Raw genomic sequence first — 27716 nt, 5'->3', positions numbered from 1 at the left:
ATGAGAGTGACTAGCTGGACTGCAAGTCCTGGCATTCACAAGCCAAAGTGCTTTTTCACTGCCCCATTGCGTCTACTGTTATGAGCTGGGAACTTGGCTGCTGGGGGGAAAGGGGGCAATATTCTGAAAACAGGGTTCATCATCTCTAGACTACAGAAATCATTTCCTGGAGAAAATGGGTGCTTTGGAGGGTGGTGGACTCTATAGCATGGTACCACCACTGATGTTCCTGTCTTCTCCAGGCTCCACCCCTAAATTTCCAGGAGTTGCCCAACCTGGATCTGGCAATGCTACCGTGCCAACCGCTGCTGGTGGACTCGGGGGTGTGGGGGGTGCATTGTTATCCTATGACAACATACAAGCTGCCATTCAAGGGTGCTTGTCTAGCATTAGTTAGCTCCTCATGAAAGAAGTCTGAGATGCTCCTGAATACAGTTTGAAAACGTCTTAGGGAGTTATATTAGATAAATAAACAAGAAATAGAACTGTGTAAGTTCCAGGATATCATTCACCAGTGGTTTTATGGGAGCCATTGGTTGAGCATCTGTTCAGGACATCAAAGGGCTCAGGAATCCTGTAATTACACAGATATATCTGAAGGATACACACAAACAATACAGGAAACTTTGTAGTAAGGGAGTGTTAGGGTTCCTGATGGCAGGGAAACTCTTAAGGGGTTTTGTTAAGAAAAGTTGTCACGATCTGCCCTTCCTATATTTGTTTGTATCCTTGGCCACTCATGGAAAGTGTTTCCTTGCTATGTAATGTGCCTTGAGGTGTGAAGTGTATTCCTAAGTGCATTTCATAGAAAGATATGTGATAGGTGCAGTGTCATGGCTGGCTGCAGTTGGACTGGCCTCCATTGGGGCTATGGAGGTGAGAAAGAAACTATTGTCTAGTGGTTTCCCTTTAATGGAAGTGTTTTGACTCAGGCCACTTTTGCAGATGTAGCATTCCAGTTTGGATCTGTTCCTCTTCTGCTCATTTTTGCCCTTTATGATGGTGTAATAACATTTCTCAGGTGGCATGAATCTGCTCCGCCAATGCATCTTTGAGTTCCAGTGGGCATTTAGCAATGATCTTCTTGTCACTGAATGGGCGTAACTGAAGGACAGAATGGCAATACTGAGTTCTGTTCACACTTGTGTCTTGCCTCCTTGTATCAGTATTTTGGAAAAAAGTTATCATTTTGTTCTTAACTTCAATTTTCAGTTAAAAAATCTGGATCCATTTCTGCTGCTTGATGAGTTCAAAGGAGGCAAGCCGGCTGGTTTTCCTGACCATCCTCACCGAGGTTTTGAAACTGTAAGTAATCCATGTTTACTCTAGATTTACTCTAGGTGTTACTTGTATACAACACCTATCCATGTCAGAGAAAAGTTGAAAAATAGTTCTCGGTAAAGGCTTGAGGCTTGGTTCCACTTTTTCCATTTCCTAGCTCTGTATGAAGTCTAGAATGTATATATGTGTTTTCTTTAACTAGGTTTTAACTATAGCTAACAAAGTTGCTTTTTAATTAATTGCTGGTCTGTTGACCATTTCAAAACAGTAAATGTATGCCTGTCACACAAGTTACCTGAATACATCACTGGTTTTCTAAACAGCAGCTGATGTTTGAAAAAATGAATGCAGGAGGCACAGAGTCCTGGTGTTGCCTTTCTGTTCTTTCTGTATAACCATTCATGCAGCCAGTCTGATGTAGTGGATAAAATTGTGGATTTAGGAGTCTGGGTGACCCTGGTTCAAATCCCTGTTCCTACAATGGAAGCTTCCTGGGTGACCTTGGGCTTGCCACAGACTCTCAGCCTGGCTTAACTACAGGGCTGCTGTTGTAGGAGGGGAGGTGTTCTAAAACAGAAGTGTTAAGCTGGGTCATGCATGCTTTAAAATGTAATACAAGGTAATGGAGATATAAACTTTATAAACAGAGCCAGCTTGCTGTAGTGGTTAAGTGTGCAAACTCTTATCTGGGAGAACCCAGATTCTTCTCCTCCACTTGCAGCTGCTGGAATGGCCTTGGGTCAGCCATAGCTCTCACAGGAGTTGTCCTTGAAAGGGCAGCTTCTGGGAGAGCTCTCAGCCCCATCCACCTCACAGGGGAGAGGGGAAGGTAAAGGAGATTGTGACCACTCTGAGACTCAGATTCAAAGTATAGGGTGAGATATAAATCCAGTGTCATCATCATCTTTTAAAGGTGATTTCACATGCCAAATGGCAGTTGCAGGTGAACGACAATAGTGAACTTGATTGGATTTGGTGTGATATGGAGAGAAGTAGTAGGCATGGAGATACCATCATTGGTAATGAGACAGAAAACCTAAGTCTCAGTTAAGTCCATGAGGATTCAGTCCAGGAGAATGCAAAGAATAAATGGACGGGAGTCTGACATTAGACACTACAGTGTTTAAAAACCAGTGTGAGAACTTTTAACCTTCCAGGACATTCAGTTGGTGACCTAAGAGCTGCAGTTCTCTTACAAAGGAACTTCAGAGGGAGGTTAGAAAAAGAGACTGATGAATTACAGTTGGTAATGAAGCTCAAGACAATGCATCCTCCAGGACTGAACTGAGACCTAGGTTTCCTATCTCATTACCAACTCGTTCTCTTGTCATTTGGCATTTGAAATCACTCCACTCTCCAAGTTATAATATCCAGTGGGCTCACATTCTAGCTGTATCTGTAGAAGTGAACATAAATGCTCATGCCATACCACAAATTTTGTTAGGTGCTACTGGATTCTTGCTCCTTCCCTCTAATAAAGATTGAAAGCTGTGCTGTTAAGTTTTTCTCCCCCCACCCCCCTTCATCTGTTTAAACTGGAGAGGAGGATCACTACAAGTAAAATCATGTGTTGATTTCAGACTGGACAAAATCCACCCTGTGTTAGTGATAATCCTAATTACTAATCAGGGTCTTTTTGAAAAAAAATAAAAGCAGAGAAATCCAATCTTTAAAAAAAATCAGAATAAACCAAAATAATTTCCTGTTAATTCTCCTTTTTCCTTATCCCAATGCACTCTTTCCTTTTAATACACGTACACGTGTGTGTGTTTGTGTGAGTGAGAGAGAGGTCAAGTCTCAAAGAAAACAGCAGAACATAAGTTCTGGCTAAGGCCTCTGTTGTTCCCAAACCCTGCTATCTTCAGAGTTTACCACAAAATCTCCAGGAATTTCTTAGCTGGGAGCTCACAATCCTAGTCAGGCCTGAACCCAATGAGTGTTCCCTTAAAGGCCAAAACAGGTTCTGCCCCCCTCCTCTTTTTCCTCACATAGCCTGGAATACTGTGGTTGCCTAGCATCTGTCACTGAGGAGATCTGTTTGTTAAACCTTTTATCATTTTCAGCTTTTTTAAAAACGTGGTTTTTTCCAAATTTCAATTTTTTCTGCAAATCTGAGGGCCCTTTTCAGGTTGTAGAAAGATCTGTTTTACCTGTTCACAGCTTCTGGATTTAATTATTCAAAACCTGACTGACCTCACTATTAGAATATTAAATAATAAGTAATACCATTATAGGGACACTTATGAATTCAGAAATAGGTTTAGTGAGTTGACACAGCAGCCAGTCCTAAGGAGAGAATGTGGTGCCATTTGAGGAGTTGTTTGGTTGGTTCCCTTGGGAGTCCCTTGGACTGCAAGAAGATCAAATCAGTCAGCCCTAGGAGAAATCAAGCCTGACTGTTCCCTGGAAAGTCAGATGCTGAAGCTCAAATACTTTGACCACCAAATGAGAAGGGAGCACTCACTGGAGAAGACCCTGATGCTGGGAAAGACAGAAGGCAAAAGAAGAAGGGGACGGCAAAAGATACGATGACTGGACAGCGTTACAGCATGAATTTGAGAGGACTTTGGAAGGTGGTGGAGGACAGGAGTGCCTGGCGTGACTTGGTCCATGGGGTCGCAAAGAGTTGGACTCGACTGTGCGATTGAACAACAACAACATTGGTTGGTTCACTAAGATTTCGCTAACAATGTTGGGATAGATCCAAGTGGGCAGCCGTGTTGGTCTGAAGCAATAGAACAAAGCAGTAGACAAGTTGGTCTTAAAGGTGTACTTGTCTACTGCTTTGGTCATATGTTGGGATATTTCCCTCACTTGCCAGCAGATGGCAGTGTTCAACTGGGAGAAGCCTGGCTTGACCTAGAGCAGATTCAGCTGATTGGTGGTGCTGGTTTGGAGCAATAGAACAAAGTTTGAGTCCTGTGGCACCTTTAAGCTTTCATGTACCTACACCCAGAATTAAATTTTGTTGGTCTTCAAGATGCCACTGGGTTTTGAGTTGGTGAGGGAATGAAGTAGTTTTGGCCTGATAACACTTTTCCAGTGCCTTCAATGGCCAATGGTGCAGCAGTTCAGTTCGCTGTAATATACAAACCCATATGAATAAATTAGTAGATAAATATTTAATAATAAATAAGCAAGAATAGTTCTAAGTGGGCAGCCATGTTGCTCTGAAGCAATAGAACAAAACTGGAGTCCAGTGTCACCTTTGTTGGTTCAGATGCACAGGAAGAGAGCATATGAGGCATATACATTTTCTAAACAAATAATTGTTCTTTCAGTAAACTGAATCTTAATTGGAAAAAGACAGAGCTGGTCCTTGTTACTGGAAAGACCTAATTTTCATATCATTCCTCTTCAGCTCACTTTTCTCCTTCATGCAACAATAGAACAATTTGAATAGCTGCTTCATAACTTGCTAGCAAATTTGTCTCTTGTCCGGAAAGTTATTAAGATGCCAGTACAGCAGGCCTTATATACATTTTGAAAGGAAAATTGACCTCACCTCTATAAGCGGAAGCACTTTCTGCTCGTGGATAGGTTCTTTGGATTCTGGCCATAGCTAGATGATGCTCTTTACCTCCTAAAGAATTTTTATGAGTTTGTTTTTGTCATTCAGGGAATGAACAGGTGGGGCTATTTGCTAGCTCTGTTGGTTAGCTATTTAATTTACAGACTAGTTGTGTTTTTTCTGTATTTACATCCTGTGGACTATTGCATTTTTGGGGTTGATTGTACTTCTGGAATAGCCTCTTTTCTGCTAATGCACTCCTGAATTGTCAGGATATTATGTGAGCTGGGTTTATTTCCTTCTTTTTACAATGGTTTCAAGCCTGGTATATTACTGTCTCAGAGATAAGAATCTCAATGATATAGAGTGGCAAAATTAATTCCCCGTGCTTCCAACAATGAACACCTGATGTTGCCTTACATTGACTCCAAGCATCCATCTATTTAGACTGGGCAGTGGCAGCTCTTCAGATTCTTAGGCAGGCCTTTATAAACAGCTGTTGGCTGAGCTCATTCGAACTGGAAATAGCAGGAATTGAACTTGGGGCCTTTGCATGCAAACATATACTCTTTTGCTCAGATACTCTATTGAACAAGGCAACAAGTGGATGAATATTCTGTAACAAACATAAATTTTGGAGCTCTTTAAAGGACAAATAGGAGACTAGATTTTTAGTCTAGTTTCTGTATGAACAGGAGTGTCCTTGTCTTGGATGTTTGTGAGGCAGGGACAATGTAGCAAATAACAAAATGAATGGAAATAGTCTACAATAAACAGACCTGACATGTTTGAAGAGAATATGACGGTTTTAGTGAATTAGATAGCATAGCCATTATTTTATTCCAGAAACAGTTAATAGGACCCTTTGCAGCGTTGTATAGTTATATGCCATTTGCTGTAAGCAAGGCTTAGGGTACATCTCTGTCATTTAGTTGCTCATCTGTAGCAATTTTAATAGTTGACAGATTAAATAGCTATATTTGTTCTGAAATAAGGCTTTGGTGTGAATCATGACATTGTCTTACACAGCTTGAAAAAAGTGCAATTTCAGGTTTGATCCTGATTGGAAACACCATGGGAGATACAAGTATAGCTGTGAGATTGGGAGGATTCTGAAGGGACTCCTTTCCAGAAAAATGAGAGTCATGGAGTGGACCAGAATGCTGTCTTCTGTCAACATAACTTCTTGGAAAAAGTGAGGTGCCAGTGTTAGGCTTCCACAGGACAAAACTGGGAAATGTATTAGCATGGCTGTACTGTGTTAAATTACCGCTATGTAAATGTGATATGGAACACTAACACATTTTATACTATATACAGGCTTGAAATCCTCTTAGGAAAGTGACACAATTTATGCAATGACTGGGAGTTACAAATTGCTGTCTAAACTTGGCTAGAGATTGCAGTAATATTAACTATAGCGGTACAGCTCCTCTCGGTTTCTTTTCTAAACCCTACTAGCTCTTTGGGATGTTCAGAAGAAAACTCAACAGCTAAGATCTACCCCAAACCATATCCATTCATGAATGTTGTATGTGTTCCAGATCCCAATGGAACGATCGCCAGTATTCAGGAGCCAGAGAGATGCATTCCAATCTGACAGTTACTCTGGCGACTCACAGTCTGGCTTCAGTTTTCTGGAAAGTGGGAGAGGCAATGAATGGAGAGTGCAGATAGGAACATGACGGAAGTTCATCTCACCAGAGCTGTTAGCCTGCCTTCTGCCAAACTGCCTCATTCCTGGATGGCATTTTGGTGCACAGCACTTCCATGTTCTGCCAAACACTATACCAGCTCACTGGCTTTTGGTTTCCATACCAACATGGTTCTTGTTTGTGTGAGCTATTCCATCTTCTGGGGCTGTGCCTGCTAAGCAAGAATAATGGTTTTACTCGCGCATTCAAGGCTACTTTATCATAGAAGACATTTGCCTTAAGTGGCTTGAGTGCCTTGTCTAAAATAATTACTTGAAAACTTGGACTTAATTATATAACTAATTAACACACAGGATGGACAGAAAACCACATATGATGGCATAGTTTGGCACATGCTCTCATTATCTGGGGTTCACTGCGGAAGAGGTCATCAGAACGAGGGATTATCTGGAATCCTCATGTGGGCTAGGACTTCCTACAGGACTTCTTATGGACTTGATGGATTCCATTTGAGAACTGATGAGTGTGAACTTATAATGGACTTTGTGAATTAATTTCTTTTTCCATTGGCCTTTCATGTACTCTGCCTGTTGCTTTAATGCTCCATGTTAAGTGGCAATAATATTGTGTACAAATATAATAAGATCCAGACATTATAGACATTAATGAAAATTGTTTTTTATTTACATCCTTCATGTGTGCTATTACAGTTAACAGTGTGTTGGTTAATTTTGTGCAGGCAAAGCTGCAGAGATCCAGGCTTTGCACTCTCAGTGCCTGCTGCCCTGCAAAAGTGGTCTGGTACAGAGGCAGAGGGCTAAGGTTTCTCCCCTTCCATGATAGTAAACAGCAAGTATCTGTGCATATTTACCTAAGAGAAAGCAGTGCCAATAAAGGATTGGATCATCTGTGTGAGAGAACCATACATTAAGCAGCTGAGATGGGGCTGCTAGGTCAGAGTCAGAGATCCCCTGCCTGTATTCCCTGCTGCCACTCTGAGCAGCAGTGGGAGAAAAAAAATCCAGTTTGGACTTTAAAAACCCCACACAATGACCCATGCATCGATAGGGGACCTTTTTCTTCAAGCTCTGAGGAAGCCCCATGTTCGCAGAAAAATATGAAATTTTAGAAACATACAGTGTAGTGTTAAAGAAACAAGCATCACAGAAGCAATATGCTCCTTTAAGAAAATGCCACTAAGAATGTGAAAGACTATGATGTTAGAGACTGCCATTTTGGAGATTGCTAGATAATCATGTGAAGAGCCCCGTGGCGCAGAGTGGTAAAGCTGCAGTACGGCAATCCTCTGTTTACGATCTGAGTTCAATCCCAGCGGAAGCTGGTTCAAGTAGCCAGCTCAAGGTTGACTCAGCCTTCCATCCTTCCGAAGTCGGTAAAATGAGTACCCAGCTTGCTGAGGGGAAAGTGTAGATGACTGGGGAAGGCAATGGCAAACCACTCCATAAAAAGTCTGCCGTGAAAACGTGAAAGCAACGTCACCCCAGAGTCGAAAACGACTGGTGCTTCCGCAGGGGACTACCTTTACCGTTAGGTAATCCTCAGCTAACATTGTTGAGGGTTCAAAGCCTTGTTGAGTGTCAGCATGAGGAAGGGGTCAGAGTGACAGAAGAAAAGAAGATAAAGGTAAAACACTGGAGAGAAGATAAAGCTGAAGGGGGATGAAGCAAAAGTAAAAAGGGAAAGATAAGAGGAGAATGAAAGAATGAATGAGGAGGGCAGAGGCTGCCTGGGAATGGAACAGGAAAAGTAGGTGTGTAGGAGGGCTGACTGGGGGAGAAAAAGCTGAAGTTGGGGAGGAAGCAGAAAAAGGTAAACGTGGCTGGGAGATAGGGATGCCAGCCTCCAGGTGGGACGTGGGGATCCCCTGGAATTACAGCTCATCTTCAGATTACAGAGATCAGTTCTCCTGGAGAAAATGGATGCTTTGGAAGGTGGACCTTGTACTCCACTGTGGTCCGTGTCCTCCCCAGGCTCCATCTTCAAATCTCCAGGTCTGGCAGCCCTTCCCCTTTCCCATCCCCTGCTAGTGTCCAGGGGGGACCTGGCAACCCTAGTGGGTGAGAAGGAAAGGGAATGAACTGCAGGCCCTGCCAGGGGCAGGCAAATAGAAAAAGACAATGTTGTAGGAATTCCTTGGCCTCTGTGCCCTGTTGGTGGCTCTAGAATTATCTGGTTGGCCGTATTGTGAGATAGGATGCTGGACTAGACTAGATTGGTCTGATCCAGCAAGACTCATCTTGAGGGAATGAAAAATGAGACCTCCCTATGAGTCCATGTGTGTCCTCCACTTGTCCTTTCTAAATACACTGCAGTCATTGGAGGAAACCTCGTAGAGAGAACTAAATATTGTGCTCATAAGTTGTGCAGCTCTATTTATGCATGGGAAATCTTCGTGGTCTCTGTGCTTCACACTGTGGGATAAAGCGCCAGCAGCGATCCCTGATCGGTAACTCCAAAGTCTGGGATTTTTCACAGCCCGACCCCGGTAGGCATGTGCGACAGCCCCAGTGTGCATGCCCACTCGGCAGGCGCAAATATCCCGCCAGTTCCTTCTTTACCACTGCGTCAGATAGACTCATTCTTTGTCACTCCAGTCGGCAGTTACTTACCCTTTTTCCTTCTCCAGGTTTCTTTTCGTTTTTTTCTTCGTTCCTGTTGTTTAAAAAAAAAGAGAGAGAGAGACTGTTAGTTTAGTTGTTTCAACCCTTCGGGGTTTTTCCCCCTGCCCTTCTCCCACCATCCCTGTCTATGAAAAAGCATTGGGGGGTTTTCAAATGGTGCCTTAAGTGCGGGAGTAAGATTCCTCCTCCAGACGGACATTCTCTTTGTCTGCTGTGCCTTGGGGAAGGTCATCGGCTGGGATCCTGTCATCACTGCTCAAAATTTTCCAAGGAAAAACCAAGCTGCAAGGCTTTCAGCGGTGCTGGTAAAATTGGCTCGGTGTCGACCAGCGCTTCGATGGCCACCCAGGCATCGACATCGGTTCCGGCCTCGTTATTGAGCCAACCTACCCAACCACTACAGGGAGCCGACCGCCCCCACAAGCGTGAGGGCTTGGCATCCCAGCCAGAACCATCGACCCTGGCCAAGAAGGCCAAAGGGGCCCGGGACTCTCGCTCTGCTGAGCCCAGCAAACATAAGGAGAAAAAGAGGTGCCAAGATCGGCAGACCCCTTCTCCGCCACCGAAGGACCTGGCGATCGTTTCGGGGGAGCCTCCGGAAAAAATCCTTGCTTCACCGAGTTGACCGAAGAGCCCCTCAGGTCCGACAGATGTTCCACACACCTCCCTTTCCAGCTCCGACCAGGAGGTTGACCCTACAGAACGGTCGGCAGACTCGAAGGAGAGCGGCAATCCTAGTTCGGCATCGGACTTAGAAGTTTTGCAGCTGAGGGACCACTCAACACTAAAGATGCCCTTGATGCTCCAGCCTGAGAGATTCGGGGAGCCTTCGTACCCCTTTAGACGTCCTCATACTCTGTCCAACTGGGACCTGCGACCGTGGGCTTATCCATTTGGGGGCCATCCCTATCATTCACCATACCCTTAGTACCCTCCTCAGAACCCAGACTGGGATCAGCGCTCTGAGGCCTCGCACCACTCCAAAGTCTTGGCACATTCTCCACCAGGTCACCGAGATTCATCGATGCCGACTTCGACCCCGAAGTTGGTCAGGAAGCCGGAACGTTCCAGTGGTCCCAACGTCGAGCAAATCTCCTTGACTAGGATTGCCGTTGACGCTCCAGCCTTACCATCGACTGACAGCGCATCTTCATCACCATCAACCTCCGATGACGATGAGGAGGAGAAGTCGGGCCATCAGCAGGAAGGATTGTCACCGGAATCTAGGATAGCTGAGGAGCTTCCAATCTCTCCTTCTGAGGATTTGAAATCCTATGGGGAGCTAATTAAAAGAATGGCACATTCCTTGTCTCTGCCAGTGGTCCAGCCTCAACCTGTCATTGACGACACAGTCTTTGACATTTTGCAGAAGGACACTGTAGCCCTTCCCATTACTAAGGTCAGCTTGCAAGCCATTAAAGATTCTTGGTCCAAGCCTGCCTCAACCCCTATCTCTTCCAAGCATATGGATCACATGTACAGAATCCAGGAACAGGGCGCAGAGTTTCTCTTTAACCATCCATGTCCCAACTCTGTGGTAGTGTTGTCCTCGTCCAAAGTTAAGAAGACCCACGCCTCACCTCCAGATAAAGGGGGGAAGAGGATTGATACTTTTGGCAGGTGCTTTTATTCTGCGGGCACGCTTGGGATTAAAATTTCTAATTACTCTGCCTGCATGGCGAGATACCAATATTCCCTCTGGGAACAACTTTCACTGCTGCTAGCCTCTCTGCCTGAAGATAAACGCACTTTGGCCAAAAAGGCCCAGAGGGAGGGGATGCTCCTGGCAAAATAACAGTTGCAGGCTTCAAAACACATGGTGGATACTGCAGCTAAGTCACTTACCTCGGCCATTACGCTGCATTGTCACTCCTGGCTTCGTTCCACCGCCCTCCAGTTAGACACCAGATCCTGGGTTGAGGATCTCTCCTTTGAAGGTGAGGGTCTATTCAGTTCCACTACGGATGCAGTCCTAGAAGAAATGGACAAGAGCATTAAGAAGTCATGTAATCTGGGAGTACCTTCATCTTCCGCTCGCCCTGGCAAGCCTCATCCATGATCCAAGTAATGGCCTAAGAAGCCCTACCACACCAGATCCCCTGAGAGTTTGTGGAAGTCGCGTACGGGACAGCATGAGTCCAAGAGGTCCTTCACTGCAGGAGGGAAAGCCAAGTTTTCTTCTTTCTCCTCTCAAATGGAAAAGTCTAAGACTAGCAGGAATCCCAAGCAGGGACTTCGACTTTGGCATCCCCCCTTCTTTCCCCCCCTCCTTTGGGCCCACCCACCTCTTGTCCATCATACAGGAGGGTTATGTGATAGAATTTGTTCAGCCCCCTTCTCATCCCAGATTGGTGATCGCACACCCTACAGCTGTTCTATTGGAGGAAGTTCAAAATCTTCTCAGCTAGCAAGCAATAGAGCCTGTTCCCGATAATCTCAAGGGTTAGGGGTTCTACTCCAGATACTTCACGGTTCCCAAGCAGGACGGTGGACTTCGTTCGATCATGGATCTGAGGGGTCTGAACGAATTCATCGCTTATCAGAAGTTCAGAATGCTACAAAGCATCCTTCCACTCATCAACGAGGGAGATTGGATGGCTACCCTGGACTTGAAGGATGCCTATTTCCACATCAGCATCCTCCCCAGTCACAGGAGGTTTCTTTGTTTTGCCATTGGGACACACCATTTCCAATACCAGGTGCTCCCTTTTGGACTCTCCACAGCCCCCAGGGTCTTCACAAAGACCATGGTTGTTGTGGTGGCTTACCTTCATCTCCAGGGTATCATCCTTTTTCCCTACATAGACTATTGGTTGGTGTTTGCTATGTCCGAAGCTTCTCTCAGAGCGCATCTGCAAGTGATTCTCAACCATTTTGAGCGCACTAGGAGTTATGGTGAATGTGGAAATCTCACCTGGTCCCAGCTCAAAGAGTTCAGTTTATAAGAGCAATTTTGGACACCACCCAGCACCTAGCGTTTCTTCCAGATTCCCATTGGATATTATCTCCCTGGTTCAACTTCTTCAGGAGGTGAGATGCGCTTCTGTTCTGCAGGTCCAACGTCTCTCGGGCCTCATGGCGGCTACTACCAATGTTCTGTGTTTCGCGAGGTTGAGGATGCGAATCCTTCAACTCTGGTTCATCAAGAATTACAATCTGGTGCAAGATCTCCTGTCCAAGATTCTGCAAGTTCCTTTGCTAGTGCTACGCTCTTTGGATTGGTGGAGGATGAAGTCCAATCTTTGCGGAGGAGCTCCATTTCATCTCTCACTCCCCTCGGTCACGATAACAACAGATGCCTCGCTGTGGGGATGGGGAGCGCACCTAGGAGATCTTTGCATAGGTGGCCCATGGCCCCCGTCAATGGCTCACCATCACATCAGTTTCTTGGAGCTCATGGCAGTTCATCTGGCTCTAAGGTCGTTCCTACCCCTGATCAACGGTCACATTGTAGCTGTGATGTCAGACAAAACGACAGCTGTGAGTTATATAAATCATCAAGGGGGGACTGTGTCCAGAAAGCTGTGTGCATTGGCGATGCAGCTTTGGGAGACCTGCATAGCCTCCCAGACCTTCGTTGTAGCTACCCACCTGCCAGGGGAGCTCAGTGTTCAAGCAGACTCCCTGAGCAGGGGGGACGTTTCCCATCATGAATAGGAGATGAATTAGAGATACCTCGAACCTCTGTTCTGGGATTGGGGTCATCCCAGAATAGACGTATTTGCCACGGCAAACAATAGAAAATGTGAACAGTTCTGCTCCAGAGGAGGGACGGACCCAAGGTCCCTAGGGGACGGTCTTCTATTTCTGTGGGCAGACAAGTTCCTCTACCTGTTTTCACCCTTGCCTCTTCTCACCAGAGTGCTTCACAAATTGGCTCAGGAGTGTCTGGAGTGCATCCTAGTTGCTCTGTGGTGGCCAAGACAGAGCTGGTTTCCTGTCCTCCTAGCCATGGCAGGGGGGTGTCACCACAAGTTTCTGTTGGAACCAGACCATTTTTGGCTCAAGGAGGTCGCCTGTTTCACCACGACATTCCTCATCTCAAACTGACGGCTTGGAGCGTCAGCTTCTAGAATTCTCTGACAGAGTGAAACATGATGTTGAACAGTAGAAAGCTGTCAACTCGCCACTCCTATGTGGGAAAGTGGTCTAAGTTCCCGTCCTTTCTGCGGGACAAGGGTATCAATGCACATTCTGCTGGTCTTGAGTTTGTGTTTGAGTTCTTATTGACTCTTGTTGATGCTAGGCTTAATCATTCCCCTATTCGAGTATATCTGGCTGCCATCTTGGTTCATCACAACCCTGTGGATGGCGCATCGGTTTTCACACACCAGCATACAAAACATTTTTTGAAGTGTCTTCTACGGCTTCATCCGCCGTCTAAGGTTCCTCCTCCTGCTTGGGATCTGCCGCTGGTCCTGGAACGGCTCTCGAGGCAGTCCTTTGAACCTTTGGCTACCTGCCCGTTGCATCTTCTCGCCTGGAAGACTGCCTTCTTAGTGGCTGTCACTAGGGCCCGGTAGGCAGGTGAGTTAGTGGCTCTGCAGTGTGATGCTCCATACATTTCTTTTCAGGATGATGGGGTGTCCTTGGCCCCGGACATCTCATTCCTCCCTAAGGTGGTGTCTAGTTTCCACCTCAATTTGGAAGTGTTTCTGCCTATGTTTTACCCCTCTCCTCCTTCTGTAGAAGAAAGACGTCTGCAAGCCCTGTTGTTGTTTTTTGTGCATCGCACCAAGCCATTTAGGAAGGATCCCAATCTATTTGTCTCCTGTGCGGCCCCTAGGTTGGGTTTCAAGATCTCTGCACAGAGGCTTTCTAAGTGGATCACGGAAGCCATTAAACTCTGCTACCTGTTGGCTAAGCGTCCCTTCCCAGGGCCGCTCCGTGCGCATTCTACTAGGGCTATGGCTACGTCCACAGCTTTTCTGAAGGGTGCTTCCTTGGTGGACATCTGTTTGGCTGCAACATGGGCATCTCCTCATGTCTTCATGCGACATTATGCCCTGGATGTCCAGAAGCTTCGCAGAGCACAGCTGGGTTCCCTGGTTCTTCAAGCCGCTACTTCTGCATAACCGCCAGCTCCCTCCTCCAGGTAAGCCTAGCTTGCTAATCTCCCATGAATGTGAAGCAGAGACCACGAAGAAGATAAACAGGTTTCCTACCTGTAACTGATGATCTTCGAGTGGTCATCTGTGCATTCACACTACCCGCCTCCTTCCCCTCTCCTGCAGTCATGGTACTTTTGATGGGTGGCGGCAGGAAGGAACTGGCGGGATATTCGCACCTGCCGGGTGGGCATGTGCACTGGGGCTGTCGCGCATGCCTACTGGGGTCGGGCTGCAAAAAATCCCAGACTTTGGAGTTACCGATCGGGGATCGGTGCTGGCGCTTCATCCCATGAGTGTGAATGCACAGATGACCACTCGAAGATCATCAATTACAGATAGGAAACCTGTTTTTTCATTGTCCTTAGTTGGGCTTGCTTCCAGGTGTATATAGAATTACGTGTTTAGAAACAGATTCACAAATCACTTCTGAAGCATTTATTCCTGATGCTTATTCCCAGAGCATATGTAAGCAAAATTTCTAAGTATATAATGTTTTAAGCTAATTGTGCCAAACCTCTTGGCTTTAGGGGCAGTTTCCAAATGTGAGAATGTCACTCTAGTATACATATCCTGCCCCAGCCTTGTCCTGGTTTTGCACCTAGTCTACTGATCGAGAAAGCAAACAACAGATTCACACTGGAAGGGCAGGCTGGACTGTGAACTTAAGCAAACCAGTCCCATACCCACTCATTGTACAGGGGTGCCACAGACGTCTTGGTGCTGGTGCCAATGGTGCCCACCCTTGTTTGAGAGAATGGAATGGAGGTAACCATGTCTTCTCATGTATGTGAAGAAAAACTAACATACTGCAGTGCAAATGACTGTTTCTCTCCCCCCCCCCCCCCTCTAATTTTGTCTAGGAGGATGATCCCTTTTCCTGCATTACTGCTTGCCATTTTGTACTGGGAAAATGTGAGTTTCTGTAGGATGCACTAAACCCTTCCACTTTCTTCATCAGGTCAGTTATCTACTGGAAGGTGGTTCCATGGCCCATGAAGACTTCTGTGGCCACACTGGTAGGCTGAATCCAGGAGATTTACAGGTATACTGAATTGAAGTTATTATTATCTTAATAAATACTTTTTATTCCCTTTGTATGTTATATGATTGAGTATTAATTCCCCAGGCAATTCATAGTGACAATAACTCTTTCATCGCTACTTTATTTTCACAACCCTGAAACTGAAAAGGCAAAAAACAAAGCATTGTATTTCTGTGATAATTTCAAAAGATTCCCTTCCCCCTTTCCTACCCTGCAGTCTCTAGGACTACAGTTTTCATGGAAGGAGCTCTCTTTAATCCTTCCTTCCCTGAAAATTGTCATCTCCAAATTCTTTTTATCCCTGTTAAAGGAAAAAAATGTGGATGCTGTTATTTTTCCCCAGTGAAAGTGAAAGCAGTGGAGGGGTCAGTGTTAGTTGGGTAGAATGGAGGAGGGTTTGAAAAGATTGTCTTCTGATCCTCCTTCCCACTGGTCCATCCAGGGAAATCACTGCTCCAAATATTGTGTCCTTTAAAGTATAATTATATGAGTTTACATCCCCTACTTTTTAACCCATTTAAAAGTACTCAGTGTGACTTACAATAAATAATCATTTTAAAACAATAGAATAGCACAGGCAATGGAAGTGTGAAGCACCATCAGCCCTAAAGTGTTTCCCAAACAGGACAGACTTGTGTGACTTCCTGGTAGTTGTTGTGACCTCAGATACTGCACAGTGTCAGTGGGGCTTCCGTGTGGCAGACACTGGAGGGGGGAGAGGGTTCTGTTTCTTTTAATTCCCTCACCAAATTCCCAGCTTTCATTTGTTCTCAGGAAAGGTGGCAAAAACTCAGGAGATGTCTGAAAGCACCATGATGCTGGGAGGAAGTGGGAGAAAAACCTGTTTCCCAGTAACATCCAAGCCAGGGAAATTAACCTGTGTTGAAGGCACCAGAAAACAGACTCAGACATCACCATAAGTTAAGATTTTAAAAGTTAGAACAGTGCTCCAGGATACCAAATAGCGCTAGAAACCCAAGACAGAATAAATCCAGAATTAAAATCAGGCATAAAATAATTTATCAGTCTTTTTGCAGGATGGAGGAGAGTTGGTCTCATTTGAGGAAAGCTGGTAAAGAAGAGCAGATTTATACCCTGCCCTTCTCTCTGAAACAGAGACTCAGAGCGGCTTACAATCTCCTATATCTTCTCCCCCCACAACAGACACCCTGTGAGGTGGGTGGGGCTGAGAGAGCTCTCACAGCAGCTGCCCTTTTAAGGACAACCTCTGCCAGAGCTATGGTTAATCCAAGGCCGTTCCAGCAGGTGCAAGTGGAGGAGTGGGGAATCAAACCCGGTTCTCCCAGATAAGAGTCCACACACTTACACTACACCAAACTGTTAGGGTTAACTGGAATAGGTTAACTGGAAGGCAATCAGTGTGTGGCCATCTGGGTTTATAGGAAGGAGTTCTACCTCTAGTGGTTGGATAAGGTTACCCAGTGAGGCTCATGGCAGTCCCCATTCAGCATTCTAGCCACTGTAACACACTAGGCCTCAGTGGTTTAAAGACCCAGCAGCTCACAATTTCTTCCCTCCCCCCCCCCCCGATCATCTTGTTGGTGCAGAACTTTTTTGGATTTTAGCTGAAAGCTCAAATCCCAGAAACCAGATGCATGGTGAGGCTTCCATACCTTTTTAATAACTCTGTGTAAAGAGTACGAAGTGCAAGTTTTGCATGACAAGCTGGTACCTGCCAGTGCTTCTGCCCATTTATTAAAGTGCAGGAATTCTGCTAACTCTTGTGCAGTGTTTCCTTTAAGTTTAGTTAGTGTGAGCTAGCTCACAATTTTTCAGCCTCCAACTCACACATTTTTTTGTCTCAGCTCAGGAAAAATGGCCCTGGAGCACAATAATTTATGCAGTAGCTCACAACTTTAGTGCTAGTAGCTCACAAAGTAGAATTTTTGCTCACAAGACTCCACAGCTTAGAGGGAACATTGCTCTTGTGTCAGTTATAGACAAAACAGAGAACCACAGTGAAGGTTAATAGTCAAAAATACTGTGAAAAATCATGAAAAATAATAAATACAAATCTCCAGTACTTTAAACAGAATTCAAAAAGCAGCAGCCAAAATAATTTCATGAAAAATTTAGTAAATATACAAAACACTGCTCTCTATAAGATCATATTCACAACAATACATTTAATAGCATTACTCATAAATCACAATAAACTTCTTATTGAGACATCTATCAGCATTTAAGATCAATATTGGCCACAGGACTGTTGGAGCGCACTAGCACTTTAATCTACCACAGGAAGAGCGACAGGATTGTCTTTCTAAACTTTTGGAAATCTTCTGGAGCTATGACGTACTTTAGGACTTTAATGAATTGTCTATTGTGATTTATGAGTGATGCTATTAAATGTATTGTTGTGAATATGATCTTATAGATGCTGTAGAGACTTGTGTCAGTTATGGCAGGAGGAGGAGAACCAGAATATGTGGGCCCAGTAAGTGGTCCCAGTTTCTCAGCTTGGGGATTGCAAGTGCATCCTCGTTTGAAAAGAGTGCTGTTGTAGAAATCCCTGTTTCTAGGCCAACTAATACAGTATTTTCAGAGGTATCCTAATACCATCAGGGCCCTGTGGGATCCTTTGCATTTCCACAGAGCCTGTAAGGCAGAGATATTCCGCCGCGCTTTTGGTTGAGGACAGCAATGGCTTCCATTCTGGCTGGCACCCTCTTCTTGCTCTCCAATCTTGTTCTGTTTTTCTCCCTCCCCCCACCCAGGCGGTTTGGAATGGGAAGTAATGTGTAATTTGCCATCTGGATTCTTTAAAATCTCTTGTATTAGTGCTGTTTATGTATGTATGGTTTCTTACGTTTTTATCAAATGTTGTACATCACTCAGAGCCTGCAGAAAAAAAATAAAAATAATAATACCATCATCCTATGATCTACCTTAAATTATTCTGTTTCATATCTTTTAAAAAATTCATGTATATGTTCAGCTCTGGTATCATAGCATGCAATAGTTATATAGCTGTGTCCTATGGTATCTGTGAGCTTGACCTAAATGACTTTATTTTAGACAAGGTTGCTGTCTTTGAGTGAGAGTACAAATTTGGAACCATTTAGTGATTTTGTGAAGGGGAAATTTCTGTCTTAAGCTTCACTACAGCCTCTGAAAGATAATGTGCTGTGATTCTCTGCCTTCTGTTCCCTTTTCTTCTTATATCCAGTGGATGACAGCTGGTCGTGGTATCCTCCATGCAGAGATGCCCTGCTCTGAAGAACCAGCCCATGGCCTACAGCTTTGGGTCAACTTGAGAAGCTCTGAGAAAATGGTGGAACCTCAGTACCAGGAACTGAAAAATGAAGAAATACCTAAACCTTCACAGAATGGTGTGACAGTGGCTGTCATTTCAGGAGAGGCTCTAAATATAAAGGTAAAACATTCCATAGCAGACTAATGAAGGGTAGAGTCTTAAAACACAGGATGTTCTTGTAGGTCATTTTCTGATGTACACTCTTGATTTCCATTAGCATTTTTGAAGTTGGCTCTTTTTGCAGGAATGTACAACTCTTTGTATTAATCAGAGGGAGAAACAGACCTTCACCAGGACAAGCAGGTGTTGAGAAGAGCCAGTGTAGTGTCGTGATAGAGCAGCAGACAAGACCTTTGGTGACCTGGGTTCAAATCCCCACATCTACCCTTGAAGCTTGCTGAGTGACCTCGGGCCCATCGCAGACTCTTAGTCTGGTCTATATCACAGGTGGTTGTTGTGGGGAAAATGGAGGAGGGGAGATCAATGTTTTAAAAGCTGCTTTCAGTCCCAACTGGGGAGAAAAGTGGGATATAAATAAATAAACGCATGAAAATGCAATGCATGCATCATGTGCCTCCAGTCTCTGTAGTATGCTTCAGTGAAGTGTGATAATTATTGAACAACATTTGAGTCCAGTGGCACCTTTAAGAACAGCAAATTTTAATTCTGAATAAAACTTGGTTGGCCTTAAAGATGCCAGTGGACTTAAACTTTGTTCTGTTGCTTCTGACCAGCATGGCTACTCACTTGTGTAATAATTGTGTAACTTGGGCTGTGGAACAATGGCAAAGCATGAAGACCAATAATTCTGCCAAATTCTAGTTGTAGAGATTGTGACCTATGAAACAGTAGGTCTGAGATCCAATGTAAGGCAACCCTTGGCACGTGTGCTGCCAGCAGCACACCGGATGGTTTTGCTCAGCACACAGGACCAGATCGTTGCCCAAGCAAAGAAGGTGCTGGCAGCACTGCTGAACCCAGTGGCCCTGGTGACTGATGCCTGGCATCACCCTTCAGACCTTCACAGTCACTAGCCAAGTCCAAGGGAAATCCCTGAGATGCTAGACGTGCTGATTAGTCTTGGCTTGTTCCAAGTGTCTCTGGGAAACTACAGCCCTTTTTTCCCTCCCTGCCCCCAAATCCATTGCCAGAATTGTCACAAAACTGCAATATTTTCAGCACTTGGACCCCAAAAGGTTGTTTACCCATGGTCTAAGCCCACACAACTGGAAAAAGCATGCTCTCCTTTTGTCTTGGACCTTTTGGAAATAGTTTTTGCTGTTGAATGAATGCCATGAGACAGCCTATTCTTAAAATCACACTCTTTAAAACAATGCTTAAAACTCATGATAATGAATTCATGTTTTTTATTTGTGGCAGAGAGGCAAAAGAAAGACTTGCCAGCATAGGCTAAATATCAAGGATTGTAATCTTGGTATTTAAAGCAACATTTTATTGGGTATTTTATAAGCTAGTGATGGAGAAGCACATAAACTAAGTGACCGAGTCTCGTCCTATATAATGTTGAGGCATGCCTTGGTGATATACTGGAATGTGGCTTGCAAAAGAAGCCAGCCGTCTTTGTTCTTGGACTGCACCCACATCCACTTCCAATCAAGAAAGGTTATAAAGGATAAACAAGCAGCACAGCTTGCTAAGCCAGTCTGAGCTGGCCCCACGCAGAAAGCTGAAGCCCCTCATTTTCAGAGCTGAACCCTGACCTCTCCATTCTGCCTTTGCATTCCACTTCTTTGTTTTATTAACTGAGCTGCTATCTGTGTAAAAAACATTGTGGCCCTGGCATTTGTGCAAAGCCCACCATCAATTTAATGGCTGGTTTGTCTTAATTCTTGCTCCCATTTTGGTGTTTAGAACTCTCACCGATGAGAAGGATCTGTGTTCCTGCAATGTGGGCTAGGATCACATAAATAATCCAGTTCTTCTCATGTTCTGAGGCATCCAGTTTAAAACTGAACATGTCTACACTGGAATCTGCATATTCTCTTTTCTCATCATTCATACCTGTAGACAAGACAGAGCTACCCAACTGCTTAAGATTTTAAACTTTGCTGTGCTCAACAAAGCTTAAGCTGCACATTGGGCTGAAATGGTTTATGTCCTCAGTCCCCAAACCTGAGAGCCATCTCTACTGGCTGGCATTTCCAGGAGAAAAAAATATTGCTTTTTAGTGTTGATCTTGTCTATGGTCAGAATTGGAACTTCAAGCTCAGTGGTGGTTAAAAATAATATATGCTTTTATCTATAATACAATACTTTTATCTATAATACAATAAAAGCCTTTTCACCTTGGCAAAATCGAGCAACCTGATTGGTTGGGACTGTGGTGGGACTGTGGTGCATCAACCTTAAACTGTCAATCAAGAGTACTTGCGTGCCATTGGTTGAGTCTGCACCTCTCCGGCCATGTGGCTGTTGCTAGCCAGCAAAGCTGATTCTGTCAGTAAAAGGCAACCAACTTTAGTTACTTTCATTGGCTGAGCTGCCTGTTGCACTGATTCACACAGGAGAGAAAGAAACCCTTCCCTCGATTGGCAAAGAAAGGGAGAATGAGGGAAACAGCCTGAGAAAGGCTTCCCTTGATTGGCTATCCTCCTCTGGAAAGAGGAAAAAATGGCATCCTGTGACAACAGACCAGATACAGAGAGAGAGAGAGAGATACAGAGGGAAAGAGAGATACAGAGAGAGACTGAAGTCCTGTACTTAAGACAAACAATGTTATCAGAGACAGACTCTTGGTCTGAAAGGCATTACTAAAGGTCTCTAAAGCAGAACTCATTGGGGCCAATCCTGACTATGGCTGCCAGTTCCAGGTTGCTGGGAAATTCCTGGAGATTCTGTGGTTGAGTATGAGGAGGGCATAGGAGTTAGGGCTTTAGAACGGGTTCGCAGACACACGTTCTTGCTGTGGAAGCCGACTGTGTGATTTCAGACTTATCACAGACTCCCAACATAACCTAACCTGCCTCATGGGGTTGCTCAGATCAAAGGAGGGGAGAGGAGAATGATGTAAGCTGCTTTGGTCCCCTCCCTGTTGTGGAGAAAGACTGTCCTTTTCCTATGTAGAGGCTCAAGAGAGGGGGGAAGGTGATGGACAGCTGAAGTCAAAGGGGCAGATAAAGGGAAGGAGATAGGGTTTCCAACTCTAGGTTAGAAAATTCCTGGAGATTTAAGGGGTGGGGCCTGGAGAGGGTGGGGTTTGAGGAGGGGTGGGACATCAGACCAGGACAATGCCATTCCCTCCTTGGGAACCACTCTTGCCAATCTCCAGATGAGGGCTAGAGATCACTCAGAATTACAGTTGCTCTCCAGATGGCAGAGATCAGCTCCCCTTGAGGGGGGCGGGGAGTGAATGCCGTCACTTGGGTAAGTGGGAAGGCAGCAAGGCTGGGGGGGGCGGGATCATCCAAAGCCACTTTTTAGAGCCTGTTGTGTTTTTCTTACATACATATATACATATATGTATATATATATACATATATATACAGGGCTCTTTTTCTAGCAGGAGCTCCCCTGCATATGAGGCCATTCCCCCTGATGGAGCCAATCCTCCAAGATCTTAGAGGGCTCTTAGTACAGGGCCTACTGTAAGCTCGAGGAGGATTGGCTACATCGGGGGGGGGGGGCATGGCCTAATATGCAGAGGAGCTCCTGCTAGAAAAAGAGCCCTGCATATATATATAATTTTTCATTTTATCCTTCACTGTTTGCTGAACTTTTTCCAAGTAGAAGAGCTCTAGTTTCATAATATTGAAAGCTCGGGAACTCTTGGATCTAAAGCATGGAAAACAATCAATATTCTCAAAGCCTGGAACCAAATTTGGGTTTAAAATGTATTTTGATCTTTCCACATTCTCAGAATCTGACATATAGCTATAGCAGTTGCCTTGAGGATCCAGTGCCTCTTCTGTTTAAATTTGGTCTATTGCTATGTTAAAAATAGAATAATTGCATTCAGTTTTCCCTTTCAAGATTAGATTAACAAATTACACGACCCTAGCATATGCTCAAAATAAGCAATTCTCTAGCTTGCAGATGGGTAATTTGGTTTTCCACTTGCCAAGATGCTGAGGTATCCATCTGGATCTATGGCTAACCATGTGTCAAATGTGCTTCGCTTACTAGTCAGCAATATCTGTTTCTATTGATTCAGATGGATCACTTTGTTAATATTATTACTTTAAGCATCTCTTTTCTTTCTTCTTGGAGATTCTTATCTACTGCAGACTTAGAATAAACTGGAACTGGGTGAGGTAGTTTCAAAACATTTTGGAGTACCAGCATATCTGGTGGAATCTCTGAAGTTATACAAGCGTCTGCCTTAACCTTTCCTGTCAATAGATTCCTAACCTGCAAGTAATGCCATTTTTCCTGGGGTGGTGAAGAATACTTATTTTGTAACACTTAAAACATGCCAGAATACTGTAATTACCAGTAATATCCTCAAGGGTTGTATGCCTTATCATGCCTAATTTGTCATCATAAATATTTACTATTCAGTTTTAGCATGGGCTAGGGAGGACTCAAATTATAACTATCTCTGTCTTTTTGAATCTGATTTTGTATATTCCTGAGTGATCAAGTATGTGACTTTTTTTTTAAAAAAAAAAAATGAGGCTAGAGTAAATAAGCCCTGAGCAGACAAAGCGGTTGTTGTTCTGTGTAAACCCAGTTTCATAGATTAGGATAGTCTTCTTCTTGTGATATAGTTACATTAAGTACCAGAAAATTTATTTATGATCATTTTCACTGATTTTTTAGTTACTAGAATATTTGAGTAGTGTAGACTATTTTCATTTTAAACCACCCTTGCTTAATCTCAGCAGTTATTTCTTACACCTTCACTCATTAAACTGGTTTTTCAAAAAAATCCCCAAAACCTGTCTATAAACTTCAGTAAACGGAAGGCTTTTTATCTTCTGGTATGAGGCCATCTAACAAATGCATTCAGCTTACCAGCACCTGTTAGTCAGCTTGAGCCTGCCACTGCATCCAGTCATGGGCTTTCAACACCCCAGTCCTGCAGAACCACCTGAAGAGTCCATATGAAAAGGTACAAGTCTGAACCAGTGGGGCCTTGGGAGCCACTTGATGGTGTTATATAGTGTAGCTGTAAACACTCCCTGGGGTCAGCCCCACTCAGTAGACCTGTTTAGGATTGCACTGATAGATGCTAGGACATTGGAAGCAGATGTCTGTTTTAATTGGTTCTTAAGTAACCTTGATACCCATGTTGAGTTCCAGGTGCCTGGAAGAAAAGCAAGCTTATAAGTATTTCAAATAAATAATAAATTAGGAATTGATGTAAAACAATGAAAAAGGCATCTGCATGTAGAAATATTGTATTATCTGCTCATTCTGTCATAATATCCTGGCTCCTGTTTAATTGTACAGATAAGAATCTCTAGGAATGGTCAGTCTCTGTCTTGAATCCTCATGCAAGGCAAATGATGCTGACCAACATCCATTGATTACAGCAGCCACTTTACACTCCTGAGCATACTAAGAAATAATGAACTTTGGGAATAGGTATTTTAACCTTGGGGACTAGAAGCACTAAGGGTGGCTCAAACTGAAAAAGGGTCAAGGTACGGTGAGTGAGAGAGTAAGTAGATGACTGATAATGAAAATTAGTATTTGATTACATGTGAACAACAATATTGCCCTTAAAGAAAAAAATACTTTTGGAAATTTGCTGGGTGATCTTGGGCCAGATACACACTCTCATCCTGAGTTGACTCACAGGGTGGTGGTTGTTAGGATAAAAGGGAAGAGAGGAGAATGGTGAAAGACACTTTGGGTCCTTATTGGGGGAGAAAGGCGGGGTATAAATGAAGTAAATACATTTTAAAGTTGCTGTGCACAAAATATTAAACTAGTAAGTTTGATTTTATTAACTTAGATTGACGTGTGAGAAGTCAATCGAAATGGAAATACTTAACCATATCTTGCATGCTATGATGTATGAATCACTCTTTATATAATAATTTCTCAAAATGTTGCCATAAACTTGTAGGCAAAGCTCCATCAGCTTACCTTAAGAAGAGCCATGCTGGATCAGACCAAAGGCCCATCTTGTCCAACATGATGTTCCCACAATAGCTACACCAAGCCCACAAAACAGGATGTCTGCAGCAGCATCTTCATGCCTGTGCTCCCCAGCAACTGATACAGAGAGGCATACTGCCTCTGCTACTGGAAACATATGAAAACATTCAGATTTTCTAAGCTTTTTTGGATGATTCCCTAGAAAAGTTAAGTAGTGAGGAGATTTAAGTTTTCCTCTCAGCCCAGTTTACCTTCCTTGCAAGCAGACTTACCCTTGGGAACAGTTCTTAGCATAGAATAACACCTTTGAGTATGTTCAAATTGTCAAACTAGTTAAAGGGAGGCATAATTTCTACTAATTAGGAGTTCTTCCCTGTCACCACTGATGCCTCTACTCCCTCACAATTGTAATGTTGTTTGGAAGTGAGACCGATTCCCCAGTAGCCTTTTTCTGGTCTTGTTGCTCCTTTTCCACAGTGCTGTCAAGCATGGTAAAATTCCATTGATAATTGATTGTTTTAGGGTCCTCCATAACACTGGTCTGTGAAGTATCTTGGAGGACCAAAGTCTGTTAGCTCTGTTATTCTTTCCCCTCCCCCTTCTTGCTTTATTGCTTGCAAAGTAGAAGTAGAGAGAAACGAAACTAACTTGAGAAGAAATAATCAGCACCTTCCCATACATTCCTGTTAGGGAGTGCGACACATCTGGGGAAAGCAAGGACAGAGTCCTGATAACGCTATGAGAATGTCGACGTTTACGATAGTTTATGTGTGAGAGCTATCCCTCGCCCCACCTTTTAGAATCCTTTTGAAGTAAGCTTTAAAAGTATTGTATCAATGTATTTTCAGCATCACTCTCAAGAATCTGTTACACTGAAAGTATCGGTTTATCACTAAAGGTAGTTTTGAATCAACTTCGACTCGTCATTGAAACTGCATGCTTGACAATTGCTTCTGCTGGATTTTGCACAAGCTGGCCTGAGGTGGCAAGTTGCCCCACCTCTTTTCAAGTTCCCTCCATGGCAGGCAGGATCTTCCGAAAACCAGTTTCTGCCTGCCATAGAGGGAACTTGAAAAGAGGTGGGGTAACTTGCTACCCCAGGGCAGTTTGTGCTAAATCCAGCAGAAGCACCATGGGAAAAGGATCAACGAGACCAGAACAAGGCTAGTTGAGAATCAATCTGAGAAGAAACTAGCTGGGTAGGTCAGCTGGTGACAGGGCTGGGCCCACATTTGGAAGACTTGGTCTTGGCTGTAATGGGGTATGGGCTTCTGAACAGGAAAGATTTGGATTCTGAACCCCTCCGTTTGCAAACTCACATTTGGCACTAGATGTAAGTGCTTCTGATAGTATATTTGAAGAACTATGCCAACATGGTTTCGCAAAATAGGATTCTGCATTGGTTTCTTTATCATACATGCTACACCAAGCTCACAAGCAGACTAGTGATCTGCTGCATTATAGCCTGTCAGTGTGCTGCAAGACTGAGGAAAGATCTACCAGACCCACTCTTCTTTGGTGTGGTAGCATCTGCACCTCTCCAAAGCTTCTAGTGCCAAAGCAGGAAGAAGACTACTGCTGCCCACAACTGCGTATTTTCATGCCTCAGTGGTAGGAAAATGTCATAATTGTTGCATTGTCATGGCCAATGAATGGCAAAGGCTCCTTCTTCTATGTTGCTACTGCCCAGGATACTTTAACGCATGCTATAATACAGATATGTCAGCAAATATGTTCGAGAGTGGAATGTGAAGTGGAATCACAGGGTCACATTCTGAGACAGTTACTCATTTTTATTACAATACCTACTCAAACATCAAACTGGGAAATAGTAGCATAGCTTCAAATAGCAAATATAAATCAAATAAACTAACTTCAGTGCTGCCCAGCCATTAGTAAGCCATGAATGGGTCTAACCATATGCAGATACTCAGCATTTAAAAATAAGGTTGTTTCTACAATTGTATTCAAAGGATGACTTAATATTACATACTTTTCAGAAACTTTGTAGGTCTTTAATTTTATCACCATCTTACATTCCTCTTTTGAAATTTATTGGCAAATATGGTATTCATTAGGAAGAAAAATCAATGCCACATGTAAACTGCATGGTCTAATGAAATTGTGTTCATACTGTAAAGAAGCTGCTACCCTTTCTGGCCCAAATGTGGCCAGCATAAATTCTTTCTCTGCTTGTTGAAGGTACCTTCTTGAACCATTTTAATGCTAGGGTTTTATTGCCCTGCATAACTAAAAAAATAGCACAGGTAAGGTGAAGACAATGTGAGGCATGCATACCATAGCAATTGTAAATTCTTTCACCATGTGGCTTCAGATAGTTCCATAAGTACATTGCAGTGTTATTTAAATGCATTTCTGATTTAATGTTCCCTTTTTAGAGTGCACACTTTTCATTAAATGTAATGGATTTCTACTTGTGATTCATTCCTGAAAAGGATTATAACTTGTGAATTGATCGAAATATTATAGTAATATTTCATACTGAGAAGGATCTGTCATTTCAGTGTTTTGTTCCTCTGGGAATAGGGATTCTCTTTGTAATATGAAAACAAAATGGCTTGGATTGTATGATTTATGATTTGGTGTAGGTGGATGGTGTGCTTTTAGGGAACATTGTAGAATAACTGGAAACAAATAGCTGAAGCAATAATTAGTTTCATCAGTGTAATCTGATGTGTTAAGTCATGTCTGCACAGAGGGTAATATGGACTTCACTAGTGCTCATAAACTGTTTGATGCTAGTTCACAATTTCCTGTGTGGAAGTGGTAACTGTGTTGGAAGAAGTTGTGTCTGTCATGTGAGAAGGCAACAGAGGCCCAACATATTAGTATGGATTGAATGGAAACAAATGCTGAAAAGATGTCAAGAGTAAAGAAGGTTATATGTATGCATCTAGATTTTGAAGTTGTGCTCAGTTATCATTGCTCACATCACTAAGTTGATGAATGAACTCTAGTTCTCTCTCCTGAAAAGACCACCTCTGGGGGTGAGAGGTTATTCTTGGCTATATTAATCCCCAGCTTCCCTGCTGCGGCTAATGAAGTCTGTGTGCTATTTCAGGATTAGGTTACCTAAGCACTGACAATGACAGAAAACAGAACAGAAACGT

General features: G+C 43.7%; 1 protein-coding gene across 1 annotated transcript in view; it reads left to right on the top strand.

The window, feature by feature from the left end:
* PIR (pirin) overlaps nucleotides 1–27716 on the top strand; it is a 42459-nt gene that overhangs the window by 3195 nt on the left and 11548 nt on the right. The window contains exons 4-6 of the mRNA XM_060234004.1: nucleotides 1213–1305; nucleotides 15159–15242; nucleotides 18433–18639. Coding sequence (XP_060089987.1) covers nucleotides 1213–1305; nucleotides 15159–15242; nucleotides 18433–18639 — 384 coding nt within the window. The remainder of the gene's footprint in view (nucleotides 1–1212; nucleotides 1306–15158; nucleotides 15243–18432; nucleotides 18640–27716) is intronic.

Source organism: Heteronotia binoei, chromosome 3 (assembly GCF_032191835.1).
Source record: "Heteronotia binoei isolate CCM8104 ecotype False Entrance Well chromosome 3, APGP_CSIRO_Hbin_v1, whole genome shotgun sequence".
NCBI lineage: Eukaryota > Metazoa > Chordata > Lepidosauria > Squamata > Gekkonidae > Heteronotia > Heteronotia binoei.
The sequence above is the reverse complement of the archived record's forward strand: the minus strand, read 5'-3'. Positions and strand labels throughout refer to the sequence as shown.